Below are 25,690 nucleotides of genomic sequence, written 5' to 3'. Positions count from 1 at the left end.
TCAGTTAACCTCATCTCAAGTAACAAGCGAAACACTAGAACAGACTCTAACCTCAAAACCTTTAATTGGCTGGATAAGGAAAAAATAAACCAAGCAGTGATGAGAACCTAAGGCTCTTCTGCAAGGAGGTATTGAGTAATAGAAGTACAGACTTGGCCTGGATACTTGGATGAACCACCACATAGTCTCGACTCACAGACAGAGCAGTCAGTTGTGTAAAGAGATCCTGGCATTTGTGCTCCCATTTTCTAGGAATGCCCACTTCTTCAGTAGAAACGAGGTGTAGAATGGAAACTGAATGCTTCTTTATACGCATTTGCAGGGGTTCTTCCAACCATATTAGATTACCTTCCCCAGCACGTTCAGATTTTGCAATCAAATAGGTCTTCAGTTTCCAAGCTAACAGACAGAAAGATCAAGACAACAAAACATATTTCAGCATTTATTGCTACAGAAGAGTAATTTGCTGCACTTTCATCACTTTCCAGTGACAGTAGGTGTCTTAGGCAAGAGTCCACTAATCTGTTACACTCACATTTGGATATAAGCCAGTTATAAACTGCCATGAATCTCAGGCTGATGTGTGGCACATTGAACTATTCCAGATAGTTACGCTTTCTACAGTTGTCTTGCTGCCTGCTGTTGTATCAGTTCAAAAGACTAAAGCAGAGCCCACGGTGCTCTCCGAGCATATTAAAGCTGTCACTTTCACACTCTTGTAAACATAGTGAACAGATATATATGGCGTTCACTCAAAAAACAAACTAGTGTCTCATTGAAGGAACAGAAAATGGGAAAGGATGCGGGGGAGGCGGGGGTTGGTAAAAGGGGATAAGTGATATCCATTCTGCTTCCCCACTGCCACACAACAAACAGGCCCTGGGGTATTAATGTGAGGGTTGTTGTCGCTGTGGTGTTGTTAACGAGTGCTCCCTCACCTAACATTCTTTCTCACATTTCATCCCCAATTAGCACTGGCTAGCTACTGCTGTGGTAGTGGCTGAGACCTTTTCTTTAATCCTAATCACAAAGCCTTAGTTTTAAACTGGGGAGAGGGGGAAGAGAGTCTAGTTCCGGGGGTGCCATTAACCTTCCAGTGCTTTTCCCCAGAGGGAATACGAGCTGTGAATACTGTTGACCTATTCCGCCAGAGCTGGATATCATCCCAATATTAACCGCATCTGGTTCATAGATTAGCAATCGAATCTCTGGAAGATTTAAGGTCCCACTCCAGCAGCCCTTAATGGTAGCACACAGACCGATGTTGTTTTAGAAGGACAGATCAGGAATTGAACCCGACACCTTCCTCTCTTTGTAATTTAATATTCCCATCCAACTAGACCAGAAGAGACACTGGTAATTTGTCTTGGATTTTTTCCTTTCATCCTAACTTTGCAACTGAGACCGAGATGAACAACATTTCCTACAGCAGATGAGAGAGGGAAATAGAGGAAGGAATGTGTCAAAATTAAATGTTATCAAAAAGCAAACTGCTGGAGGAACTCATCAAGTCATGTGTGGAGGGAATGGACAGACGACCTTCAGACTGAATCCGAAGAAGCTTCCAACCTGAAACGTCATCTGTTCATTCACTTCGCTGATGCTGTCTGACCTGATGGGTTCTTCCAGCAGTTGTTTTATTGCTCAGGATTCCAGCATCTGCAGTTCCTTGTGCCTCCAAAATGAACCGTGTCATATTTTAAGACAAAACTGGAATGTGCAGCGAGGGATATGGGCAAATGTGGCTGATGAAAGGGGGCGAGCTTGTGGAATGACCAGGCGTGGTGGCCACTATTTCTTCTTCATGGCTCGCTTCCCTTCTCCTTTCTTCGGCTTCCCTTTGCCTCGCAACTTCCTGAGCCGCTTCATTTCATCTTTGAAATCCTCGTGCTCATCCCTGCGGAGACAAAAAGACCAGACATAGTCAGAGCCTGTCTGGGAACTGCAATAGATTATTCAAATCTCACACTGCAATCCTGCGTTGCTGGACTCCTGGTCAGAACTGCAGGCTCAATCCTCAATCACATTGGAGTTAGTAACTGTTAATGTATTTTAACCTATCTGTCTCTTCTGAACTTCAATGAGTATAGGCGCAAACTCCTCATCCTTTCCACATCCTTCACCCTAGGAATCAATTTAGTGAATATTCTCAACCCTGCAACGTTAATGCAATGTTATCCTTCCTTGAATGTGGAAACCAAACCCCTATCCAGTACTCCAGGTGCAATCTCACCTGCAAGGTGGCATCATAACTTCTCTGGTTTAATATTCTCCTTACAACAAATGTAGTTTCACAATGAACTGTTCAGGATGCATGTCAAACCTTTGTACTTTATGTACTAGAACCACAGATCTCTTGTAGTACAACATTTGGTAGTTAGATTACACTTAATAATACTTTTCATCCTTCCAACTTCAACCGATGCACTTAGAAAGTAACCTATCAAGATGCGTCACAGCTTGGCTTGGTAATAGCTCTGTCCCACACTGCAAAACATTGTAGAGAGTGCTGAATATAGTGCAGTCCATCTCTCACACACACACATTTCATGCTGCCCTAGGAAAGCAACCAATATAACGAAGGATGATTTATACCTCAGCTATTCTCTTTACTCTCCTCTCCCATCAGGCAGAAGATACAAGAGCTTGAAAACATTTACCACTATGCTGCTTTCTTCCTTGAAGCCAATTCTCTATCCAGTCAGCTAGCTCTCCCTGGATTCCATGCAATCTAACCTTCCAGAGGAGCAGCCCACGCTGAACCTAATAAAATGCATTGCAGAAGTCCATGTAGACAATATCCATGGTTTTGCCCACATCAACCTTTTTGGTTCCTTCTTTGAGAAACTCAATCATATTTGTAAAATGATCTCCCATATATAAAACCATCCCTAATCAGCCTTTGTCTATCCAAATGCTTATATATCTTATATCCCTCAGAATCCTCCCCTGTAACTTGCCTACCACAGAGGTAGGCTCACTGGTCTATAGCTCCCAAGCTTTTCCTTGCAGCCTTTCTTAAATAGAGGCACAGCATTAGTCATACTGGGCATAATGACGATTTATATATCGCAGCCAGAACTCCCACAATTTCTTCTTTAGCTTCCTGTAGAGTCCTTAGATATATCTGATCAGGCCCACTTTCATACGCCTTAGGACTTACATTACCTCCTCAACCATAATACAGACCAGTCCTCAAGACATTCACCTTAACTATCCCAAGTTCCCCATGTCTTTCTCTATGGAAATAAACAGATTTGAAACATTAAGGACTTTTTCTCTCTCTCCACAGAAGCTAGCCGATCTATTGAGTATTTCCAGCATTTTTTAAATTTCAGTGGGTCAAGCAGCATCTGTGGAGGCAAAAGCTGTAAGTGAACATTTTGGGTCAAGACTCGGCATCAGAATTGAGAGGGAACAGGAAAGATTACTGTTATGTAAGAGTATATAGGGGATTGGGATAGAGAGTGGTGAGTGATAGGCAGAACCAAATGGGGGGAAGAATATTGGATAGACGGAAGCTGGGGAGTGGATGGGAGAAATAAAAATTAGGTGGAGAGATGAGTACGTGTGATAGGACAGCACCAGGGGAGTGGGTTAGTTGAAATTCAAAAATTCAATGCTCATTAATACTTTATTTTAGCGGCCTGCATTAGTTTTAGTCTCTCTCTGCAAAGTGGAATAAGCAAAATTAATTGACTTTGCAAAACGCCACGAGGAACTTTGCAGCAATGTGAAAATGAGTTAAATGTATTCTCAGAAGGTATGCTAAGCAGGTTCATTATAGGTGGTAAAATGAGGCTCCCACAATTACAATAATTCCCTTTAGCAAAATGATTAAAGAACCTTAATGATCCATGTTAAAGAAGGTATATGGGATCCTTGCCTTAAATGATGGCGCATTGAGAAGGAGATTGAGGAAGTCAAGATACAGGTTGAAAGGACTTTGGTTAGGCTGCGTCTGGAGTATTGCTTGCAGTCCTAGTGGCACCAGAAGAGCAAGGATGTGGAGGGTTTAGAAATGGTGCAGAGGAGGTTGTGCAGAATGATGCCTGTATTAAAGGGTTTTAGTTAGGAGCAGTTTGACGAGTTGGAAAGTTTTATCAGGAGGCATGAGATAGAACGAGTCTGAAAATCCACTACCACAAAGTAACCCATGTGCCTTTCAAAACCAGTTTACCATGTGGGACCTTATCAAAGGCCCTGGTGAAGTCCACGTAGACAATATTCACTGCCTTGCCCTCATCAGCACACTTGGTTATCTCAAAATCAATTAGATTTGGGGGACATGATCTCCCACCAACAAAGAACTAAAGGGAAGAAGCAGAAAGAAAGACAATCTGCTTAAGACCAGGAGCCATCACTTCACAATGGACTGATAGATCTTCTCCGTTATGGACCTGAAAAGATCTATGCTGTAGCTTAGACTTAGCTTGAGTTCAGAAGTGGAAGGAGGGTGTGCTAAACTTCTATACCGATTACTGCTCAATTCTTGCCTAATTTCACACATGGACCTGCTTCACAGCGATTCCGACATCCCATCTTGAATAGTGATCACCTGGGCAGCCATGCAACATACGACAAGGGAGAAATTAGTAACTTTACCTGTACAAGCCGAGGAATCGCAGCCTTTGCATCAGAGCGTAGTAGAGGTTATGTTGTGGGTACCAGTCGTAGACATCTTTCTGCAGTGCCAGCGGCTGCTCGCTGAACAGCTTCACCACCTTCATCGACCGTTCATCGGTAGGCCGTGCAACCTCCTGAAATATTTGTGCACTGAGGCGTATCATGCGCCGCCCGTAATTAGACAGCGATGACATCACAGCGTCTCAGGGAGATACTCCCTGCAATGCAGAACATCATGGTAAAGTGCCCAAATTGGGAACACGCTTCAGTATTGACCAACATCTTTAAACAAAACAAACTAGAAAAGCTCTCCTTTCCATTTTAAAGAATCTTCCTATCATCAATGGCAGGGGTGGGGAACCTGCGGCCTTCTAGGCCATTAAGTGCGGCCTTTTGAATGAATCCAAATTTTGTAGAACAAATCCTTTTATTTTTATTAATATGTTTTTTTGTTCGTCTTTTATTATTTTTATTTTAATCTTAAAATGAACGTATTTAAAAGACCAAAGAGTAAAAGAATATTCAACAAAATAATCCTCCCCGACTGAAGGCCACAATTAAAACATTAGTACGTCATGAGGGCTATTTTAACAAAATAATGTACATTTTGAAGTATATCTAATTGAAGTTTCTTGGATGTGGCCTTTTTAGATTACAGCTAACTTAATGCAGAATTCCAACATGAAAAGGTTCCCCACCCCGGATCTATGGTATCCTTCAATGGGGCACCCTACTAATAATACAGTACTCATCAAATATCTCTTAAGTACATTATCTGTGGTTTGCAGTGACAGGCATGCCATCTGTATTGTGTCCGAGTGTTGTGGTGATAGTTATGTTCCCAGTATTACATAGTCACAGTCCTGCGCTCCTGCTCTCACTAGAAGTAGCAGACCCATTAAAGTGACAGACCCTCTTCACAGTACATTAATAAAGGCAGTGAGATTTTAGTGGCAGATCTGTCTTCCCTAGTTCTGCAGCTAGTGGTGTACAGTGATTGATGTGCCCACCTGCAACAGTGACAGACCATAGACACAAAAAGCTGGAGTAACTCAGCGGGACAGGCAGCATCCAGGGGGTATGGAGAGAAGGCAGGTATGGGATACTGAGTTGGATGATCAGCCATGATCATATTGAATGGCGGTGCAGGCTCGAAGGGCCGAATAGCCTACTCCTGCACCTATTTTCTATGTTTCTATCTCTGGAGAGAAGGAATGGATGACGTTTTGGGTCGAGACCCTTCTTAAGACTGGTTAGGGATAAGGGAAACGAGAGATATAGACAGTGATGTGGAGAGATAAAGAACAATGAATGAAAGATGCAAAAAAGAAACGATGATAAAGGAAATAGGCCATTGTTCGCTGTTTGTAGAGTGAAAATGAGAAGCTAGTGTGACTTGAGTGGGGGAAGATAGAGAAAGAGGGAATGCCGGGGCTACCTAAAGTGAGAGAAATCAATATTCATAGCACTGGGCTGTAAGCTGCCCAAGAGAAATATGAGATGCTGTTCCTCCAATTTGCATTTTAGCCTCACTCTGATAATGGAGGAGACCGAAGGCAGAAAGGTCTGTGTAGGAATGGGAAGGAGAATTAAAGTGTCCAGCAACTGGGAGATCAGGTTGGTTCAGGTGGGCTGAGCGAAGATGTTCCGCGAAACGTTCACCCAGTCTGCGTTTGGTGTCGCTGATATATAAGAGTCCACATCTTGTACAACGGGTACAATAGATGAGGTTGGAGGAGGTGCAAGTGAACCTCTGCCTAACCTGTAAGGACTGTCGGGGTCCCTGGACAGAGTCGAGGGAGGAGGTATAGCGACAGTTGTTGCATCTTCTGCGGTTGCAGGGGAAGGTACCTGGGGAAGGGGTGGTTATGGGTGAGAAGGGATGAGTTAACCATGGTGTTGCAGAGGGAACGGTCTCTACGGAAGGCGGAAGGGGTGGAGATGGGAAAATGTGGCTGGTGGTGGGATCCCGTTGGAGGTAGCGGAAAATTTGGAGGATTATGTGTCGTAGGTGACGGCTGATGGGGTGGAAGGTAAGGACTAGAGGGACTGTTTCTGTTGCGACTAGGGGGAGGGGGAGCAAGGACGGAGCAAAGTAAATTAGGGCACAAGATGAAAATTGGTGGTAAAGTTGATGAAGTCCATGAGTTCTACAAGGGTTCAGGAGGTAGCACCAATTTTCACCCTGCACTCAAATTTACTTGGAACATCTCCAACATCTCCCTCCCCTTTCTTGATCTCATGGTCTCTATCACAGGAAATAGACCATTAAATGACATATATTACAAACCTACTGACTCCCACAACTATCTCGACTACACTTCTTCCCACCCTGCTTCCTGAAAAGACTCTATCCCCCTGCTCCCAATTCCTCCATCTACTCCGCATCTGCGCCCAAGATGAGGTGCTCCATACCAGAACATCCGAGATGTCCTCATTCTTTAGGGAACGGGGGTTCCTCTCTGCCATCATAGATGATCTTTATCTCTCCACTATATGACACAGCTTCACCTGCCCAGCTCTAGATCCCAGTGTAACAGCGCCTGCCTGCCCCGGCACAGGATCCCACAGTAACACAGCCTCACCTGGCCGGGCAGTGGATCTTTGGATAACAACCCCTCACCTACTTTGACATTGGACCCCAGAGTAACACAGCAAACCTGCTCCAGCACTGGATCCCTGTGTAACACAGCCTCACCTGCCCCGGCACTGGATGTCAGGGTAACAAAGCCTCATTTACCTTGACAATGGATCCCAGAGTAACAAGTGCCCACTTGCCCAGGAATCCCAGTGTCACACAGCCTCATCTGCCCCCCAACACTGGATACCAGAGTAACAGCCTCACCTGCCGTGCCACTGGACCCCAGTGTAACCTAGAACCTGCTGCCCCAGCACTGGATTCCAGTGTAACGTCTCACTTGCCCCAGCATTGGGTCCCAGTGTAACACAGCCTCGCCTGCCCAGTACTGGATCTCAGTAACAGACCCTCACCTGCCCCAGCACTGGATCTCAGTAACAGACCCTCACATGTCCTTGCACTGGGTCCCAGTGTACAGACCCTCACCTGCCCCAGCACTGGGTCCCAGTGTCACAGACCCCCGCCTGCCCTCCACATTCAGCCTCTCACCTTGTCCTCCGCTCTTGTGCCTTCCGCCAGTAACTTCCGCCGGCAGTCGGTCCGTCGCTGTGTTTACCCGGCCGGGCTGCCCCTCCAGCCGGGTGGGAGAGAGGGAGGGAGCCCGAGTCACGGTGCCCTGGTGTGGGTGGGGGGAGGACGGGGAGCTCAGGGCCCGAGTCACGGTGTCGTGCTGTGGGAGCGGCTCAGCATCAGCGTGAGAATGCAGAACAAAATATCCACGGCCCGCCTCCTGCCGTGTAGTCGCGCCGCCACCACAACCACAACAAACAACACTGGCGGCCAAAGATCATAGATCTAGTACAGTAGTATCTTTGCTGGCGGCCCCGGAGAGTGAACAGTGAACAGTAGGAGCTTTAGACAGCCCCGCGACCCTCCCTTTTAATCCCCTGAATACACTATTGGACCGTTTCCTGGATCATCGTTCATTTTCTTTGCATATCTTTCATTTTGTTTGTACTGCATATCACGGTCTATATAACTCTCGTTTCCACTTCCCTGAATCGCAGTCTCAAGAGGGGTCTCGACCTATTATATTTTCTCCAGTGATGCTGCCTGACCCGCTGAGGTACTCCAGTAGTTTGTGTCTGTCTCCAGCATAAACCAGCATCTGCAAATCCTTCTTACACCATTTGGATGTCTAGGTGATAACCGCTGCCTGTTGTGTTTTCAGGCAGTGGTTGCATTTAATTGCACCCCAAAGCGGACAAACCCGGGTTCGGCCTGTGGCGTGCCGACCTTGCGGTTGCCCGCTCTGTGAGGTAAGGGGCCTGGGACACTTCCCGATCGGGTTCGGGATCCCACTCTGCAGCACAGAGGCGGCAGCGACTGGTAGATTCAGTGGCATTACGGGCACAGCCCTCCCAGCATCTAAATAAGGTGCTGTCTCAAAAAGGCTGCAGCAATCATCAAGGATGCCTACCATTTGGGTCATTGCCTCTTGCTGCCACTGTCGGGCAGGTTGTATAGAAATCTGAAGTCCCATACCACCAGGTTCAGGAATAACTACTTTTCAATGACCATCAAGTTCTTAAACCGACCTGCATAACGCTCATTCCACCTCAGCAGGACAAACTATGGACCAACTCTTCCACTACCATGGACTTGTTTTCTAATTGTGTTTTGCACTAATGTCTTGTTTTCTGCAATAATCATTTTCTTTTCACTACCTTGTGTAATTTATGTATATTTTGTGCCTGCGATGCTGCTGCAAACAAGATTCTCACTGTACCTCTACCCCACTGTATTTGTGCATTTGAGTGACGGTCAAGTCCAGAGTGTTTAATTGGCATATGTACTGACAATGGAACAATGAAATTCTTTCTTGCAACAGCATAACAGACTAAAAACCAAAAATAAACAGAAACTAGATCAAACGCGAGACCTGACAAGATAATATATAATAAACAAAAAGTCAATAAATTAATAACCTTGATACATGCAGACAAATCCTGGTCCTTGGTACAACAAAATGCATCTCTGTAGAGCTTATATTAGGCCACATTGGAGTATCGCATGCAGTTCTGGCTGCCCCATTACGGGAAAGATGTGAGGCTTTGGAGAGAGTGCGGAGGAGGTTTATCAGAATGCTGCCTGGATTGGAGGGTTTCAGCTACAGGGAGAGGTTGGGTATATTTGGATTGTTTTCCCTGGAACGTCGGAGGTGAGGGGAGACTTGAGAAAAGTATATAAAATAATGATGCATAAATAGGGTAGACAGAACCATTTCCCCAAGATGGAAATGTCCAACACTAGCTTGCATAACTATAAGGTGAGAGAGGGAAAGTTTAATGGAGATGTGCGGGGCAAATGTTTTACACAGAGTGTTGCGGGGCTGGAACACATTGCCACTGGTGGGAGTGGAGGCAGATATGACAGTGGCATTTAAGACCCTTTTAGATACCACATGGAAGTGCAGGAAATAAAGGGATGTGGATCATGTACAGGCAGATGAGACCAGGCATCATTTTTGGCACAAATATTGTGGGCTGAAGGTCCCGTTCCAGTATTGTACTGTTCTATGAAAGACAGTCCATAGTTGGCGTTAGTGTGTAGTGTTCAAGAGTCTAATGGTTGTTGGGAAGAAACTTCTTGAACCTCGTGGTCGTGATTGTCAGAAGTCTTAAATTAATTCTTTCCTTCTCCAAAGTTTTCTGAAGGTCCAAGCACACCACATCCATTAATCCTCCTTACTTGTTTGTCAGGAATCCAATTGACTGCTCAAATCTATTATTATTTTCTAAGTACCCTGTTACCACTTTGTTAATAATAAATCTTAACGGTTTTCCTACCACTCCTAATGTCAGGCTAGGCAGATGGAGGAAGAAGGTCGTATCACGCATCAGGAAGGTGCCCAATCATATTTTTGTAAACCTCGCATCCGGTGTCACTCGAATGGGCTGATTCCAAGTCACAGTCTGCTGATGGTAAGTTCTGCAATGTGCTTTCTGTCCAATAGGTGGGGCAGGAGGCCTCAGAATAGGAGACCTGGCGGCACTTGACATCCTTGTGCCAGAAGAATATTTTTCTTCGAATCACTTAACAAGACACTTCCATATCCCAGTGGCAAGAGTGGCACCCCCACCCTCACACATGATTTCAGTGTGCAAAGTGGGTTTCTTGAGATAAGAAGATACGTTTCGTCATAGTGCTATGCAGCACAGAAACAGATCCTTCAGTCCAACTCATCCATGTTGATGAAGTTGTCTAACCGAGCTTGTGCATGTGATAGTGCTTTCTCCCTCATGTGCCAATCTGATCCCCATTAACGGCAAGTAGGCTCGGAGGAGCAGAGGACCCACACTATTCACAGAGGACCCAGAAAACACTCGGCAGCCTGGACAATGCTCTGGATTGAGCTGAGGCCACAGCCAAAGCTACAACAGCCATGTCCATTATTGGGTGCAGAGATTTACCAGAATGCTGCCTCGATTAGAGGGTTTCAGCCACACGGAGAGGTTGGATAGAGTTGGATTGTTTGCTCTGGAATGTCAGAGATTGAGGGAAGACTTGATAGAAGTATATAAAATTCTGAGAGACAGGGATAAGGTAGATTGAACCTTTTTACCAGGGTGGAAATGTCCAACACTGGAGTTCATAGCTACACAGTTAGAGGGGGGAAATTTAATGGAGATATGTGGGGCAGGTTTTTTACACAGAGGGTGCTGGGGGTCTGGAACACATAGTCAGGAGTGGTGGTGGGGGCAAATAAGATAGTGGTGTTTAAGAGGCTTTTGGATAGATGGAAATATAGTGAATAGAGGGATATAGATCATGTACAGGCAGATGAGATTAGTTCAGCTAGGCATCCTGTGTAGGCTTAGAGGAAGATGGCTGCCAGAACCTCCTCTTCAAGGCCAAGACAGCCAACAGGACAAACCTGAGACGGCCAGCGCATCCTCCTGAGGCAACAGTGAGCTGCCAGGGCAGGCCCGAGAGGGACAGGCCCCTAGATCGCCAGTGCCTCCTCGCTTGCCCACAGACAATGAGAGACTGCTCTCCCACAAAGAACTGGACCTTTGCATGACTGTCGTCATTCACTATAAATAAAACATTATCAACTTGGCGTCGTCCCCACATCACACTGGGGGAGAATGCGAGCTTGACTGTACCAGCATGATGGCAGATGCTTCATTGAACCAAGCACATCAAAACACCAGTGTTCATAGGGTTTTATCCCTTCTGTACAAAATCCAAATGGACAAATGTCGTAGAGAAGAATCAATTGAGATACCCCATGTAACTAGGCAGCCTCATGAAAGTGGATTGCAGACATAATGTGCGGATAAAATGATGGAGACAGGGCAGAGGACAAAGAACAAAGTACACCACTTTTAAAATAAATCTAAAGAAAGTTATTCCAAAGGAAAAGGAATACACAATTGTAATTAGTCAGTTTACAGTTTTTTATTTGACAAGTCCTGGATTCGATGCCAAGTGGAGGCAGTGAGGGGGAATGTGATGCGGCATCTTATATCATGTGCTGCTCGGATCCCCGTTAATAGCAGACAATGCAGGGGGAGCGGAGGAGCAGCACTGTGAACAGCGCCTGCCTGCCAGAAAACACCCAGCACCCTGGACAGCGCTCTGGACTGAGTTGAAGTCACAGCCACAGGAGTAACAGCTGCATCCTGTTCGCTGTTATTGGATTGTCCCAACTGCACCTCAGCTAGAAAATACAAAGGGAGAGAGAGAGGAAGCAATGGGAGAGAGAAAGAAAACATGAGAGAGGAATAAAGAGAAGATTGAGAGAGGAAGTGGGGTTCATCCCTACCGAATGGCCTAATTCTGCTCCTATAACTTATAAACATAAATGTAGTCTAACCAATGTCATGTAAAGCTGTAGCATGATGTCCCAACTCTTAGACACAATGCACTGAGCACTGAAGACAAGTGTGCTGAGCGTGCACTGGTGCATCATCACTCAGTGTATCTATGTCAGCACTTTGATGGAACTGTATATCTGTATCCCTCGGTCTCACTGTTCTACAACAGTCTCCAGGGCCTGATCATTTACCGTGTAAGTCTTACCCTGGTTGGTCTTACCAAAATGCAATACCTCGCATCTAACTGATTTAAATTCTCAACCTACCACTCCTCAGCCCACTGACCCAGTTAATCAAGGTGCTGTTGTAATCATAGATTACCTTGTTCACTGTCCACTATACCACTTAAAGTTAGTCTTCCACAAATTTACTCACCGTGCCACCTACATTCATATCAAAATCCCCATCCAAATGAGTGCCAGTGGACTCAGCTCTGACCTCTCTGGTACGCCACTTGGTACAAGCCTCTAATCCAAAAAAAACAATCCGCCACAACCTCCGTCTGTCCTCTACCTTCATGCCAATTTATGCCCAATTGGCTAGCTCACCCTGGATCCAACATAAAGCTATCATAAAGCAACTAGCCTGCTATGTGGTACCTTGTCAAAGGCTTTGTTAAAATCCATGTACACAATGTTTATCACACTGGCCTCATCAATCTTGGTCACCTCTTCAAAAAACTTGTGAAACACGATTTCCCATGCACAAATCCATGCTGACGACCCCTAATCAGATTTGACTTTCCAAGTGCATGTAGATTCTGTCTCTCTGAACCACTCCGATATATTACCCACTGCTGATGTTAGGCTCAGGCTCAGGCTCTGGTTTTTCCTTGCAGTCTTTTTTAAAAGGTAAAACATTAGCCATTCCAATCTTCTGGTAGGTACATCATCCATGGATTAAGATTATATAAATTTCTCTGCTGGCACAAACAGTTTCTTCCCCAGCATCCCACAATATCCTTGGATACAATTGATGAGGTCCAGGGGATTTATCTAACTTTATGTATTTTTGAGATATCCAGCACCATCTCTTCTATAATGTAGATTGCCTTCAACATTGCTTTAATTTTTTATTAATTTCCCTTGCAATCATGTCTTTCTACATGATAAAAATGGAGGAGAAATATTAATTTAACACCTTGTCAATCTCCAATGGCTCCACACCTCAATGTCCTTGTTGATCCTTGTACAGGTCCTAGTACCAGTTATTCTTTTATGCTTAATGTAGAATTTCTTTGGATTTTTCTTTATTGGTAATAGTTTTGGTTTATTATTGTCACATTTACTGAGACATAGTGAAAGCATTTGCATACCATCCAGCCAGATCATACCATATATGGGTTCAATCAAGCCCAACAGAAGTACAACAGGTGGTTCAAAAAGAAAATTAACCAGAGTGCAAAATATAGCATTATAGTGTTACTGTTATAGCTGCAGAAAAAATACAGATAAAAAAGTGTAGGTGCCATATGGGGTAGGTTGGGAGATCATGTCAACGTTTTCACTTTTGAGAGTTCCGGTCAGTAGTCTAATAACAGTGGGGGGGGGGGTGGGGGGGGGAACTGTTCCGAATACGGTGTTATGGCAGAAGGCAAAGTGTGGGAATAAAAGGGCTTTTTCTGGTTGGCTGCCGGTGACTAATGGTGTTCGGCAAGGGTCGGTGTGGGATCTGCCACTTTCACGTATATAATGATTCAGATAATGGAACTAATGCCTTTCTGGCCACGTTTGCAGATGATATGAAGACAGGTGGAGAGACAGGTAGTGTAGAGGAGACAGAGAGTCTGCAGAAAGACTTGGACAGGCTGAGAAAGTGAGCAAAGAAGTGGCAGATGGAATTCAGGGTAGCAAAGTGTGTGGTCATGCACTTTGGGAGTAGGATTCAGAAATCACAGGTGCAAAGAGACTTGGTTGGGCTGGTGCAATATTCCCCAAAGGATAATTTGCAGGTTGAATTAGTTGTAAGGAAGACAAATGCAATGTTAACATTCATTTCGAGAGGTCTAAAAATGCTGAAGCTTTATAAGGCACTGGTCAGACACAATTTGAAGTATTGTGAGCAGGTTTATCCTGATATCTGAGGAGGGATGTGCTGGCAGTAGAGAGGGTCCACTGAAGATGATAAATGTCTTTCACCAGAGGGTGGTGAATCTGTGGAATTCATTGTCACAGGTGCCTGTGGGTATTTTTATTGCGGAAATTGACAGGTTTTTGATTAATATGGTTGTCAAAGGTAATAGGGAAAAGAGAAGAATGGGGTAGAGAGGGAAAAATAAATCAGCCATGATTGAATGGCAGAGTAGACTTGATGGCTGAATGGCCTAATTCTGCTCCAATTACTTATGGATGTGAACTTATTGGCTTTGCCCTATTTTAAGACTTCAACTTTTGGCCTAGTGCAATCCTTTTTCCTAATTATTTAAAAACTAATAATAAAATTAAGTTATAAGATAAATGCTAGAAAAGGGATGTGTGGAAAACATGCTCAAAGACCTATTTAATTTTCTTTGTGGGATGGATTAGAAATGCACATATGAGCTTGAGCTAAAGATTTGAGCATTTTATGTTTTCAGGTGTTAACCATTAGTGACCTGTTCTTTGCATATTGTTTCCAGATCATTGTTAGCGGCACGTTGTTAGCGGCCTTACAGCGCCAGAGACCCTAGGTACTATCCTGACTATGCGTGCTGTCTGTACGGACTTTCTACGGTCTTCCTGTGATCGGGTGGGTATTTTCTGAGCCTAGATGCTTCTGTTGATGAGATTAGTTAGATTGGCAAGGTTCGTGCAAACACGGCAGGCTGGAGGGTCTGCTCCTGTGCTGTATTATTCTATGTTATATGACTCAAATCCTATACCTGATTAAAATTAACCACTCTTAGGCTCTGATCCATAACATGAGATATAACAGTACATTATAGGAACCGGCCCTTCAACTGAAAATGTCTGTGATATGCAAACCCACACTGGTGCCCCTACTAAAATTCCCACCAGCTGGTGTGTGGAGAGATGCAACCTTGGATGATGAACTGATACCTGCTCTGTCTCTATCATGCAAAATGTATTTTAAACATTGTTATGAATAATCTCTTATTTTTTGGATTTATTTAATTGCTTTATTTCTTTTGTGAGCTGTTGGTTCCTACGTAATTTAATCTTCATCCAATTCTGTAAGATTTGTTTTGCCATTTCAATTACAATCAGTCTTGTTTACTTCACCGTTCTTGGCTAACTTTCCGCAGACATTTTATGAACAGAACCCAACTCAATTATCGTGAGGGTGTGACTGCAGTAAATATTTAATGTACATGTAGGTTATCGCGATTGGCAATCCAAAAGCTGGACCAATGATTCAGGGACATGTTTAAATCCTATCACAGTAGTTGGTAAATTTAAATGCAATTAAATAGATACATCTGCAACATAAAAATAAGATCAGTACTGATGACCATAAAGCTACTGGATTACTGTTAGAGGCCCTTTTATCCCATTAATATCTCTCAAGATAATGCGGCCCATTGTGGTTCTGGCTTGTGTTGATGTGCTTGGCTTTCCGAGACTGGATAGATTCGGCTTGTACTCACTAGAATTTAGAAGATGGAGGGGGGATCTTATAGAAACTTACAAAATTCTTAAGGGGTTGGACAGGCTAGATGCAGGAAGATTGTTCCCGATGTTGGGGAAGTCCAGAACAAGGGGTCACAGTTTAAGGATAAGGGGGAAATCATTTAGGACCGAGATGAGAAAAACATTTTTCGCACAGAGTGTGGTGAATCTCTGGAATTCTCTGCCACAGAAGATAGTTGAGGCCAGTTCATAGGCTATATTTAAGAGGGAGTTAGATGTGGCCCTTGTGGCTAAAGGGATCAGGGGGTATGGAAAGAAGGCAGGTACAGGATACTGAGTTGGATGATCAGCCATGATCATATTGAATGGCGGTGCAGGCTCGAAAGACCGAATGGCCTACTCCTGCACCCATTTTCTATGTTTCTATGTTTTAACTATGGAATGGCCCCTCATGTTGATGTTGATGAAGTCTATGCTCTTAAGGAAGATTAAAACACAGAAAAATGTTTTTATCAACGTTTTGAAGGCATGTATCAAGATTCCACGTTAAAGTTCATGGAATGGTGGGCAAACTACCAGCCTGGTGAGAAGATCACATACAGCCATATAAATAAAGAACAGGCGTTGACCCTTCAAACCTTTTCCACCACTTCATAATTCTGTGACTGACCTCAGCTTGGTATTACCTGTGGTTACATTTTACCTTGCTTTAAACATTCCAAAGAGCTCTGCCCCCACTGTTCTTAAAGGAAGAGAGTGTCAACCCATCACAGAGCATCAGTCCATTGATTTCCTGACACACCTTCCCTCCTCAGTCTCCAGACATGGTCACCTAACTGCGCACATCCCACCTCTAAATCCTCGTGAAGATCTTCAAGCTTAACTATCCTCATAAATTAATTGTTTCAACCTGCTCATCCCGCAGAACGTATTTCTTCCTACCTTGACTCCATTCTGGCTTAGTCCTTTCCAGCTTACACTTGTGACATCTCTCATGCCCTTAATAGTTTCTTAGTTCCAACTGATTCATCTTCATCAAGGGGTTCAATGCCTCTACATTTCCATCCGGCACCAGGATGGTGAAATGTTCCTTTGATTCTTCCTCAGCCTCACTCCTCAATCACCCTCCATCAATCATAATCATAATCATAATCATAATAATACTTTATTAGCCAAGTATTTTTTTGTAACATACAAGGAATTTTATTTGTCATAGTCATACCAATAAAAAGCAACAGAACACACAAAATACATTGTAACATAAACATCCACCACAGTGACTCCTCCACATTCCTCACTGCGATGGAAGGCGAGAAAAAGTTCAATCTCTTCCCTTCTTTGTTCTCCCGTGGTCAGGGGCCTCGAGCCTTCCGTTGATGGGGCGATCTTGGCCCCCGTAGCCGATGGCATTTGGGCCCTCCGCATCGGGGCGATCAAGCTTCTGCATCAGGGGGGAATCTCCAGCTCCATGATGTTAGGCCGCAGAGCGACTGGGGATACGATCCAGAAAACAATCGCATCTCTGGCAAGGTAAGAGACTGAAAAAAAGTCTCCCCCGACCCCCTCCCCCACCCAGCACATAAAACAAACCAGAGAACATTAACACAAAATTTTAAAACACGCTAAAAATAACAAAAAAAAGATGAAGAGACAGACAGACTGTTGGCGAGGCTGCCATCGTGCGGCGCCCCCTGGTGGAATATGAACTCTTCCACTTAGCTCACAAGACAGGCATAGCTGGAGACCATGCACGTTCCCATGGCTACACTTTTGATTGAATAAAGTGAATGGAAGGAGAATGTGTTCAAATGACTGGACTTGTTCTTATATTGAACACATTCTCCTTCAACTCCATTTACTTTCCTCAATCAAAAGTGTAGCCATGGGAACGTGCATGGGCTCCAGCTATGCCTGTCTTGTGAGCTAAGTGCAATAGTCCATATTTTAATCCCATCAGGCTTTCTTCAACTTCTTTTCTGTTACATTAGTGATGGTGTCGGAGCTGCCTCCTGCACTTTTACAGAATTCATGTCACTTGTACTTCCTCACCTCAGCTTCCTGTAGGGACTCTACTCCACTCTCCCGGTTTCTTCACCTCTATCGTATTTGGATTTAAAGATACCTTCCACACCAGTACCTTCCTTCTTTTAAAACCATGATTTGCCCTCTACCATAGTTGACTGAGTTCAAAGTCATCTACATTTCCCACATTTCTGCCTACACTTCTCTTCTCCCAGTCAGAACAATTGAGTTTGCAGTATCCTGTCCCATTATTATTCTGAGCTCTTTTGCTTCAGCTCCCACCACTGCCCTCATGAACAATGTGATTTGAGCAACAGCACTCATCTTCTATCAGAGCACATTGCAGCCTTCAGGACTCAATATTGAGTTCAACAATTTCAGGAAACCTTTTCTTGGCATAGTTCTAGCTGTATCATTTATTGTATTTTCTAACCTAACCAGTGAATGGTAAACTAATTGCTATTTTGTCAAGATTAGCCTGTGCCCTTTGTCTCCACCCTGCTCCCACTGCAACTTAAGATGTTTGTTTTCCACTTCTGACAAAGAGGCTATGACCTAAAACATTTTCTCCCTGCAAATGCTGTTGACCTGTTGTGTGCTTCAGGCATTTAGGCTTTATTTTTAAGACCACATGAGTATTGCCCAAGGATCCTTTGTTTGTTGAATGTTATGGAGCCTCAGTCAGTAATATGTCATCCAGTTCTGCATTTATACTGTTGCTGCAAATATGGTGAAGTTAGGGTTACAGTCATATAGACATAGAGATATAAAGCGTGAAAATAAGATCTTCATCTCACTGAGGCTGTGTCGACCATCAACCACTGGTTTTACTAATCCTCCATTAATCCCATTTTTAGTTCTCTCAAATTCTCCTCAACTTCCCTACAGATTTTCCATCTTATATACATACTCGGCACAATTTACAGTGGCCAGTTAGCCTACCAACCTGCACGTCTTTGGAATGTGGGAGAAAATCTGAGTATCGATAGGAAACCGACGTGGTCACAGAGAAAATGTGCAGAACTCAAGGTAGCACCCAAGATCATGATTCAATAGGGGTCTCTGGCACAGTGAGACGGTGGCTACATTAGCTGCACCATTCACAGCTGTGATCACTTGTACAACAGTATGATGCCTTAGGATGTTTATTACTCTCTGGGCATTTGATCCAAATACTCATTAGATCTACGCATCATTGAAGACCTATTCTTCCCAGTACCTTATTCTTGACGGATTAACCATTTATCTAATGCATTCCTTATCTAAGACAAAGTTAGGTCCAGACATCTTACCTACTTTTGAAAAGACATTGCACAATGTGCACGAACAGATCGGTTGAGGCATTTACTCTGACTATTTTATCAGTAATATTCTTTTGTGTCCTTGAATGTCTTTCGGTGTGAATAGAAACATAGAAACATAGAAAATAGGTGCAGGAGTAGGCCATTCGGCCCTTCGAGCCTGCACCACCACTCAATATGATCATGGCTGATCATCCAACTCAGTGTCCTGTACCTGCCTTCTCTCCATACCCCCTGATCCCTTTAGCCACAAGGGCCACATCTAACTCCCTCTTAAATATAGCCAATGAACTGGCCTCAACTACCTTCTGTGGCAGAGAATTCCTGAGATTCACCACTCTCTGTGTGAAAAATGTTTTCCTCATCTCGGTCCTAAAAGATTTCCCGCTTATATTTAAACTGTGACCCCTTGTTCTGGACTTCCCCAACATCGGGAACAATCTTCCTGCATCTAGCCTTAAGAATTTTGTAAGTTTCTATAAGATCCTCCCTCAATCTTCTAAATTCTAGCGAGTACAAGCCGAGTCTATCCAGTCTTTCTTCATATGAAAGACCTGACATCCCAGGAATCAGTCTGGTGAACCTTCTCTGTACTCCCTCTATGGCAAGAATGTCTTTCCTCAGATGGTCTCCTAATCTGAGGAAAGATTGCCAAAACTGTACGCAATACTCCAGGTGTGATCTCACCAAGACCCTGTACAACTGCAGTAGAACCTCCCTGCTCCTATACTCAAATCCTTTTGCTCTGAATGCTAACATAAATAGATAGGGGAGAAAGAGTAGGTAGCACTAGCTCCGAATTCCTATTCCTCTGCCTTAGATACCCTCCTTTCTTATAGTCTATTATATTCAACATTCCTACCTCAGTGGGAATCAGGAGCTTGGAATTGCTTGTTTGCCCCAGGAAGATTTGCCGCTCACCTTACATAGAACCTCGATTCACAAGCAAAAGGTATAGTACAGTGCTGTGCGGTACAAGTTTGACAACTGTTCTCATAACCACTCAGCTCATAGAATCATGGAAAATGTACAACACAGAAACAGGCCTTTTCAGCCTATGTTGATCATGACGTCTGCCTACGCTAATCCTTTTGCCTGCACTAAACCTATATTTCTCTGTGCCTTTTCTGTCTGAATACGTCCAAACGCCTATTCATTCTACCAGAAGTTGGGTTATAATGTAAATGTTGGAATTGTACTAAATTATGCTGTTTATGTAACCCACGCATTCACATTACAGTGTGCCTGGGGTGCCCCATGCCTTTACGGCCAGCTTTGGCTGAGGAATTTGCGTAGAGGGGAATTGAAGTGTCCATTTTTCCTAATCTAATAAATTGTTATGACAACATATGAAATTACTAGAATTTTATGAACTCCATTTGACCCTATCCTTGGCCCCGTCAGGGCGACACATTTCCTCTCACCAGTTCAGGAGTTGGTTGGGATGGGAGAAGATGATTTGCTCCACCAACACCAGATAATGTTTAAAAGACATTTAGACAGGGTCACGGATAGGAAATAAGTAGAGGGATAAGGATCAAGCATAGGCAAATGGAACACTGGAACTTTGGAAGGTCAGCTAGCATCTGTGAGAAGGTAAATAAAGATAATGTTTCAGGCTAAAGAAAGACACAAAGTGCTGGAGTAACTCAGTGTGTCAGGCAGCATTACTGGAGAAAAAGGATAGGTGACGTTTCAAGTCGGGTTGCTTCTTCAGACTTTCAGACTGACAGCAGAGGGTGGTGGGGGGGGGGGGGGGGGGTGGAATGAGTTGAGAGGCAAGAAAATATCAGGTCAAATCAGCACCGGCAACAAATGACCTCAGGCAAGGCGGTGCCATGGTGGGCCAATTGTTGGCAAGAGAAGGCGTGATCCCAAGGGGGATATAACATGCCTTCCATTGCCGCCTTCCTCCACCCTAGTTGTCGGTCATCTAACTGGTTCCCTTGTATCCCTCTTAAAAGTGAACAGTCTGTGAAATGATGGCCTGGTGTTCGTCTGCCTCTAGAAGACCACTACCATTCTGGTGCTAAAGAAAAGCAAGGTAGTGTGCCTTAATGACTACCATCCAGTAGCTCTGACATCTGTGAAGATTCGTTGAGACACTGGTGATGGCACACATTAACTCAAACCTCCCAACCAGCTTTGATCTACTGCAGTTTGCCCACTGTCACAACAGGTCCACAGTGGATACCATCTGCCTTGCTCTAACACTCATCTCTGGAACATCTAGATAACAAGGACACCTATGTCAGACTCTATTTATTGACTATAGCTCTGCCTTCAACACCATAATCCATCCAAACTGCTCCAAACCCTTGGACCAAGCAGCCCGTACCCTCCTCTGCCACTGGAGCCTTGACGTTGTCACAATCAGATAGGATAGGTGACAATACATTCTCCTCAATAATTCTCAATGTTGATGCCCTGCAAGGATACATTCTCAGCTCCTTGCTGCGTACCTCATACACTCAGGACTGTGCAGACAAATTCTGCTTTATAACTCCCTCTACAAGTTTTCAGATGACACCACCATAGTGGGCTGAATCTCCAACAATGACAAGAGCGAGTACAGTAAGAAGATAGAAAGCTTTGTAACATTGTGCCAAGATACCAATCTCTCTTTCAATGTCAGCAAGACAAAGAAGCACGGTGAAATAAATGCCCCAAATCAGCATCAATGATGCCGTAGTGGAAATGGTCGAGAGCTTTAAGTTCTTCGGCGTAAATATCACCAGCAATCTGTAATTGCAAAACAAATTTAACATGTTTCCAACGACTCTTGTGAACATCTAAGATGCACCGTAGAAAGCAGACTATCAAGTTATATCAGAGCTTGGTTTGGAAACAGCTCTGGTCAAGTCCATTAGAAATTGCAGAGTTGTGCACAAAGAAGATTTTCCACTTTCATCTACACTTCCTGCTGCCTTGTGAGGGCAGTTAGCATAGTCAAGGACCTTTTTCATTCCAGTCAACCCCTCTTCTCCCTGCTCCCCGCTGGGCAGAAAATACAGGTGCTTGAAAGCATGTAGCACTAGATTCAGGAATAGCTTCTTCTCCTCTGCTATCGATCCTGAAGAGATCTTCCATAAGCTCGGGGTGTTGTCCCAATCTTCCAACCTACCTCATTGCAGACATTGGACTTTTTCTTTGGAATTGCAATGCTATAGTGCTGAAGACAGTATTCTGTACGCTGGTATTTTTCATTTTCCTCTACCTGCCGTTCTTCTGTATGGTTTGATTGTTTTCATGTATAGTGTTATCTAATGTAATAGGATAACACGCAAACAAAAAGTTTCATTGTATTTCAGTACTCTTGATAATAATAAACCAAAAGCAATACCAAAGAAATGAAACATTAGTCCAACATCGGTAGTTGGCAGGCCTCTATGAAATGCTCAGTCAGCATTGATTTTTCATTGTATTTATAACAGGAATGCACTGGATGCATTTTGGGCTATTATAATGTACAATGCAGAAAGCACAGTGTATTAGACATAATAGAACTACTTGCACAGAAAGTTGTCGAGGACATCAGTGAAGAGTGACAGATAGATGTGTTCAGACCACTGTTATGTAAATGGTTGTCTTTTAAAAAAAGGCAACAGAGCTCAAAAGCAAAGAGAGAAATTTGTTGACATCATTGGTTCAGCCAAAGTGAAGATAATACCAAGGAGGTGAGTTTGTGAGGAATCACAAAAAAAAGTTGGGTTCTTTAGGTAGTGACAAAGATGTTAAGAGGAGATGTGACAGTGTCCTTCTACAGGGGGAAAGGGGAAGGGGGGGCATGGGAGGGGGAGGGGAGATGTGTGGGGGAAAGGTCCACCAGCCGCGGCACGCACAACACCTCCCGACTTCACACAGCGGCTTTCCCAACTGCACTCTTGTGGACTTCCCAATCATCACGGCATGTTTACTCAGCCCCGCCTCCGGGGCTTATTTTTCCAGCGGGTGCCAGAAGGAGCATTACCTTCATGATGACTGACAGGAAAGAAGACCAATCTGCTGATCTCACGATTTTTTAAACCTTCATAACTTTTCTCATATTTCACCGATCGGAACAAAACTTGGTGGCTTGGAGCAGAGGAGAATGGTGAGCAAGGTGACGGAAAAAACCCTAGCTATATATGGTAGCGTTTCTGCGCAAATCTAATTACAACACAGATCGGATGTGGTCAAGATGAGTTTTATTAATAGTATAGATGGATAGATAGATGGATAGATGGGAATTGGAGCGACACAGAAAGAAGTAAATGGCTCTTCCAACGAGCAGATGTAGAGGCAAAAGGCCAAACAGATTCCTTCCGCACAATAAACTTCCACAGTTCTATTTCTCTAAAACTTAATGCTTTAAAAACAGGCCGTGCTTGTTCCATGGGCCAAACATTGCAACCCGGTGTTATGAACACAGAAAACGCTGGACACACTCAATAAATCAGACATTTCAACCTGAAATGTTAACTATTTCTTTTTCCACAGATACTGTCTAACCTCTGGGATATTTCCAGCATTTTATAATTTTACTTCGGAGTCACGTGAGTGACTACGTGAAGAACCCACCCAGCGCGCAGGCGCGACTTACGTCAGCAGTGCAACAGCGGCAGCAGCTGGAGCCAGGCTCTCCGGCTGCAGCATAAAGACAAGACCTCAGGTAAGTGCCTTTTTTGTGTTACAGAGTCGCTCCAGGGAGAATTATGGCCTCTCGAAAGCGACCAGCCAGGAGGACTGCCTGCCCAACTCCACCCGAGGAGGGGTCCATAGCTGGGCGGCAGCCTCTCGCAGCGGAGGAGCCTTTTCAACGCTCCCGCTCACCCGACACCGAGCCGCCCCCAGTGCTGCAGATATCGACGCCCCGCACAGGGAGGAAAGCTACTCATAAGACCAACCGGCCGGTGTCCTCCGATTCATCGGAGGAACGGGAACGCTCTCCACCACCGAAAAGGGGAGACGCTCGGATCAGCTGCATGAGGCAGCTCCTAGAGCGCATGATTGATGAGGAGATGCAGGCTAGGCATCTCCCAGGAGGACGGGCTTTGGCCTCCTCCTCTCCACACCCTTCTGTACCCTCTATGTTCGAGGGCAGTAAGGGAGGCCAGGACTGGGCTGGCCTATCCCAAGGGCAGGCGGAGGATACCATCAGCATGCCGGGCGTGCTAGAAGAAGAGCTACTGGGTGTAGTGGGCCGATACGCAGCGCCCCCAACGACTGGGATGGTATTGTCACCCAGAATGGCGGCCAGCATAAACAGGCTGTCCAATAACCCGCTGCAGGACAAGGCAGCGAGTCCTGAAGCTCCACTCAGCAGCCATCACCACCTTTGCTCGGTCCGTTGGGAATGAAGACCTAACCATACCCCAGCAGGATGCTCTCGCACTGATGTGCAGCACCACCTATGAGCTCAATAGCCTACGGCGGGACAACATCAGGCCTGCCCTCAACCCAACATATGCAGGCCTCTGCAAAGCTCCAGCGCCCGAACGAGAGGCGCTGCTATTTGGTGCAGATCTGGCCAAAAAACTGAAGGAGTTGGAAGAGGCGGCCAAACCAGTAGGCCTCATGAGGGCAGGGCCAGGACCGAGCAGGTTGAAGACACCCAGTTGGCAGCACGCCTCAGCAGCCACCAGCAGGTACCGAGCTGGTGAAAGCCTGGTGACCGCCTCCCACTACCCCCAGAGCTCTTTTTTAGAGCGGGGCCCAGGGCGGAGCCATGGGAAGATGCGCCGCCCCACCGCAGCACCAACACGGACAACCTTGGGCCAAACCTACCGAAAACGGCCCCACAAATAAACATGGAGGTAGGTGGGTCTGGTTCCTGTCAACATACACAGACAAAGGGTGTTGTATTAACAGGAGGACGTTTGAGGTTCTTCAAGCATGTTTGGTGCTCCCTTACTAACAATAAGTTTATACTCAACAGTATTAGTGGATACAAAATTGAATTCAAACCAGGCATAGAACCGCCAGTTCAGCACATGCCCCAAAGGGTATTCCTTCCCTCAGCAGTTGAGAAGGTAGAAGGACAAGCTGAACTTGATCGGCTCGTGGCTAAAGGCATCATAGAAATGACCACACACGAGCCGCAAGAATTTGTATCAAATATTTTTCTCAAATCCCAAAAAGATGGTGGATGTCGCATTATTATTGATCTGACGTCACTTAATCAGTCTGTTGAGTATCAACATTTCAAAATGGAGACATTTGTCACTGCCAGACAACTGATCTCCAAGGGATACTACATGGCAAGCATAGATATCAAAGATGCTTACTATTTGGTACCCATTCATAAAGATTATTATAAATATCTGAAATTTATCTGGATGGGCCAGCTATGGCAGTACCGAGCCTTGCCCAATGGTTTAACGACAGCTCCCAGATTATTTACAAAAATTCTCAAAGTGGCCATGAAAAAATTGAGAGAACTAAAACATTTAGTCGTGGCCTATCTGGACGATGTTCTCATATTAGGGAGAACAAGGGAACAAGCTGTCGCAGGAGTTTTAGCCACTAAACAACTCCTTGAAACTTTGGGATTCATCCTTCACCCAGATAAATCAATATTGGAGCCTACTACTAACATGGATTACCTAGGCTTCACTATTGACACTATTCATATGACTGTCACTCTGCCCAGAGACAAAAAAGTTTCACTCATTGAAGCTTGTAACCATTTAATTGCTACACCGCAACCTAGGATACGGCATGTAGCCAGAG

General features: G+C 44.6%; 1 protein-coding gene across 3 annotated transcripts; it reads right to left on the bottom strand.

The window, feature by feature from the left end:
• Positions 1-429: 429 nt before the first annotated feature.
• On the bottom strand, positions 430-7,906 carry mrps33 (mitochondrial ribosomal protein S33). Of its 3 annotated transcripts, none has more exons than XM_055650374.1 (3): positions 7,754-7,906; positions 4,606-4,844; positions 430-1,897 (listed from the first exon to the last, which is right to left on the bottom strand). In XM_055650374.1, the coding sequence occupies exons 2-3, from the start codon at positions 4,818-4,820 to the stop codon at positions 1,792-1,794; spliced, it is 321 nt and encodes a 106-aa protein (XP_055506349.1). In that variant the 5' UTR covers positions 4,821-4,844; positions 7,754-7,906; the 3' UTR covers positions 430-1,791. The 3 variants fall into 3 exon arrangements, with proteins under 3 accessions (XP_055506349.1, XP_055506350.1, XP_055506348.1); XM_055650375.1 differs by having other exon boundaries at positions 7,729-7,794; XM_055650373.1 differs by having other exon boundaries at positions 7,691-7,792.
• Between the last annotated feature and the right edge of the window lie 17,784 nt (positions 7,907-25,690).

This window comes from Leucoraja erinacea, chromosome 19 (assembly GCF_028641065.1).
Source record: "Leucoraja erinacea ecotype New England chromosome 19, Leri_hhj_1, whole genome shotgun sequence".
Taxonomy (NCBI): Eukaryota; Metazoa; Chordata; class Chondrichthyes; order Rajiformes; family Rajidae; genus Leucoraja; species Leucoraja erinaceus.
Note: the sequence above shows the minus strand (reverse complement) of the source record. Positions and strands in the feature narration are given on the sequence as shown.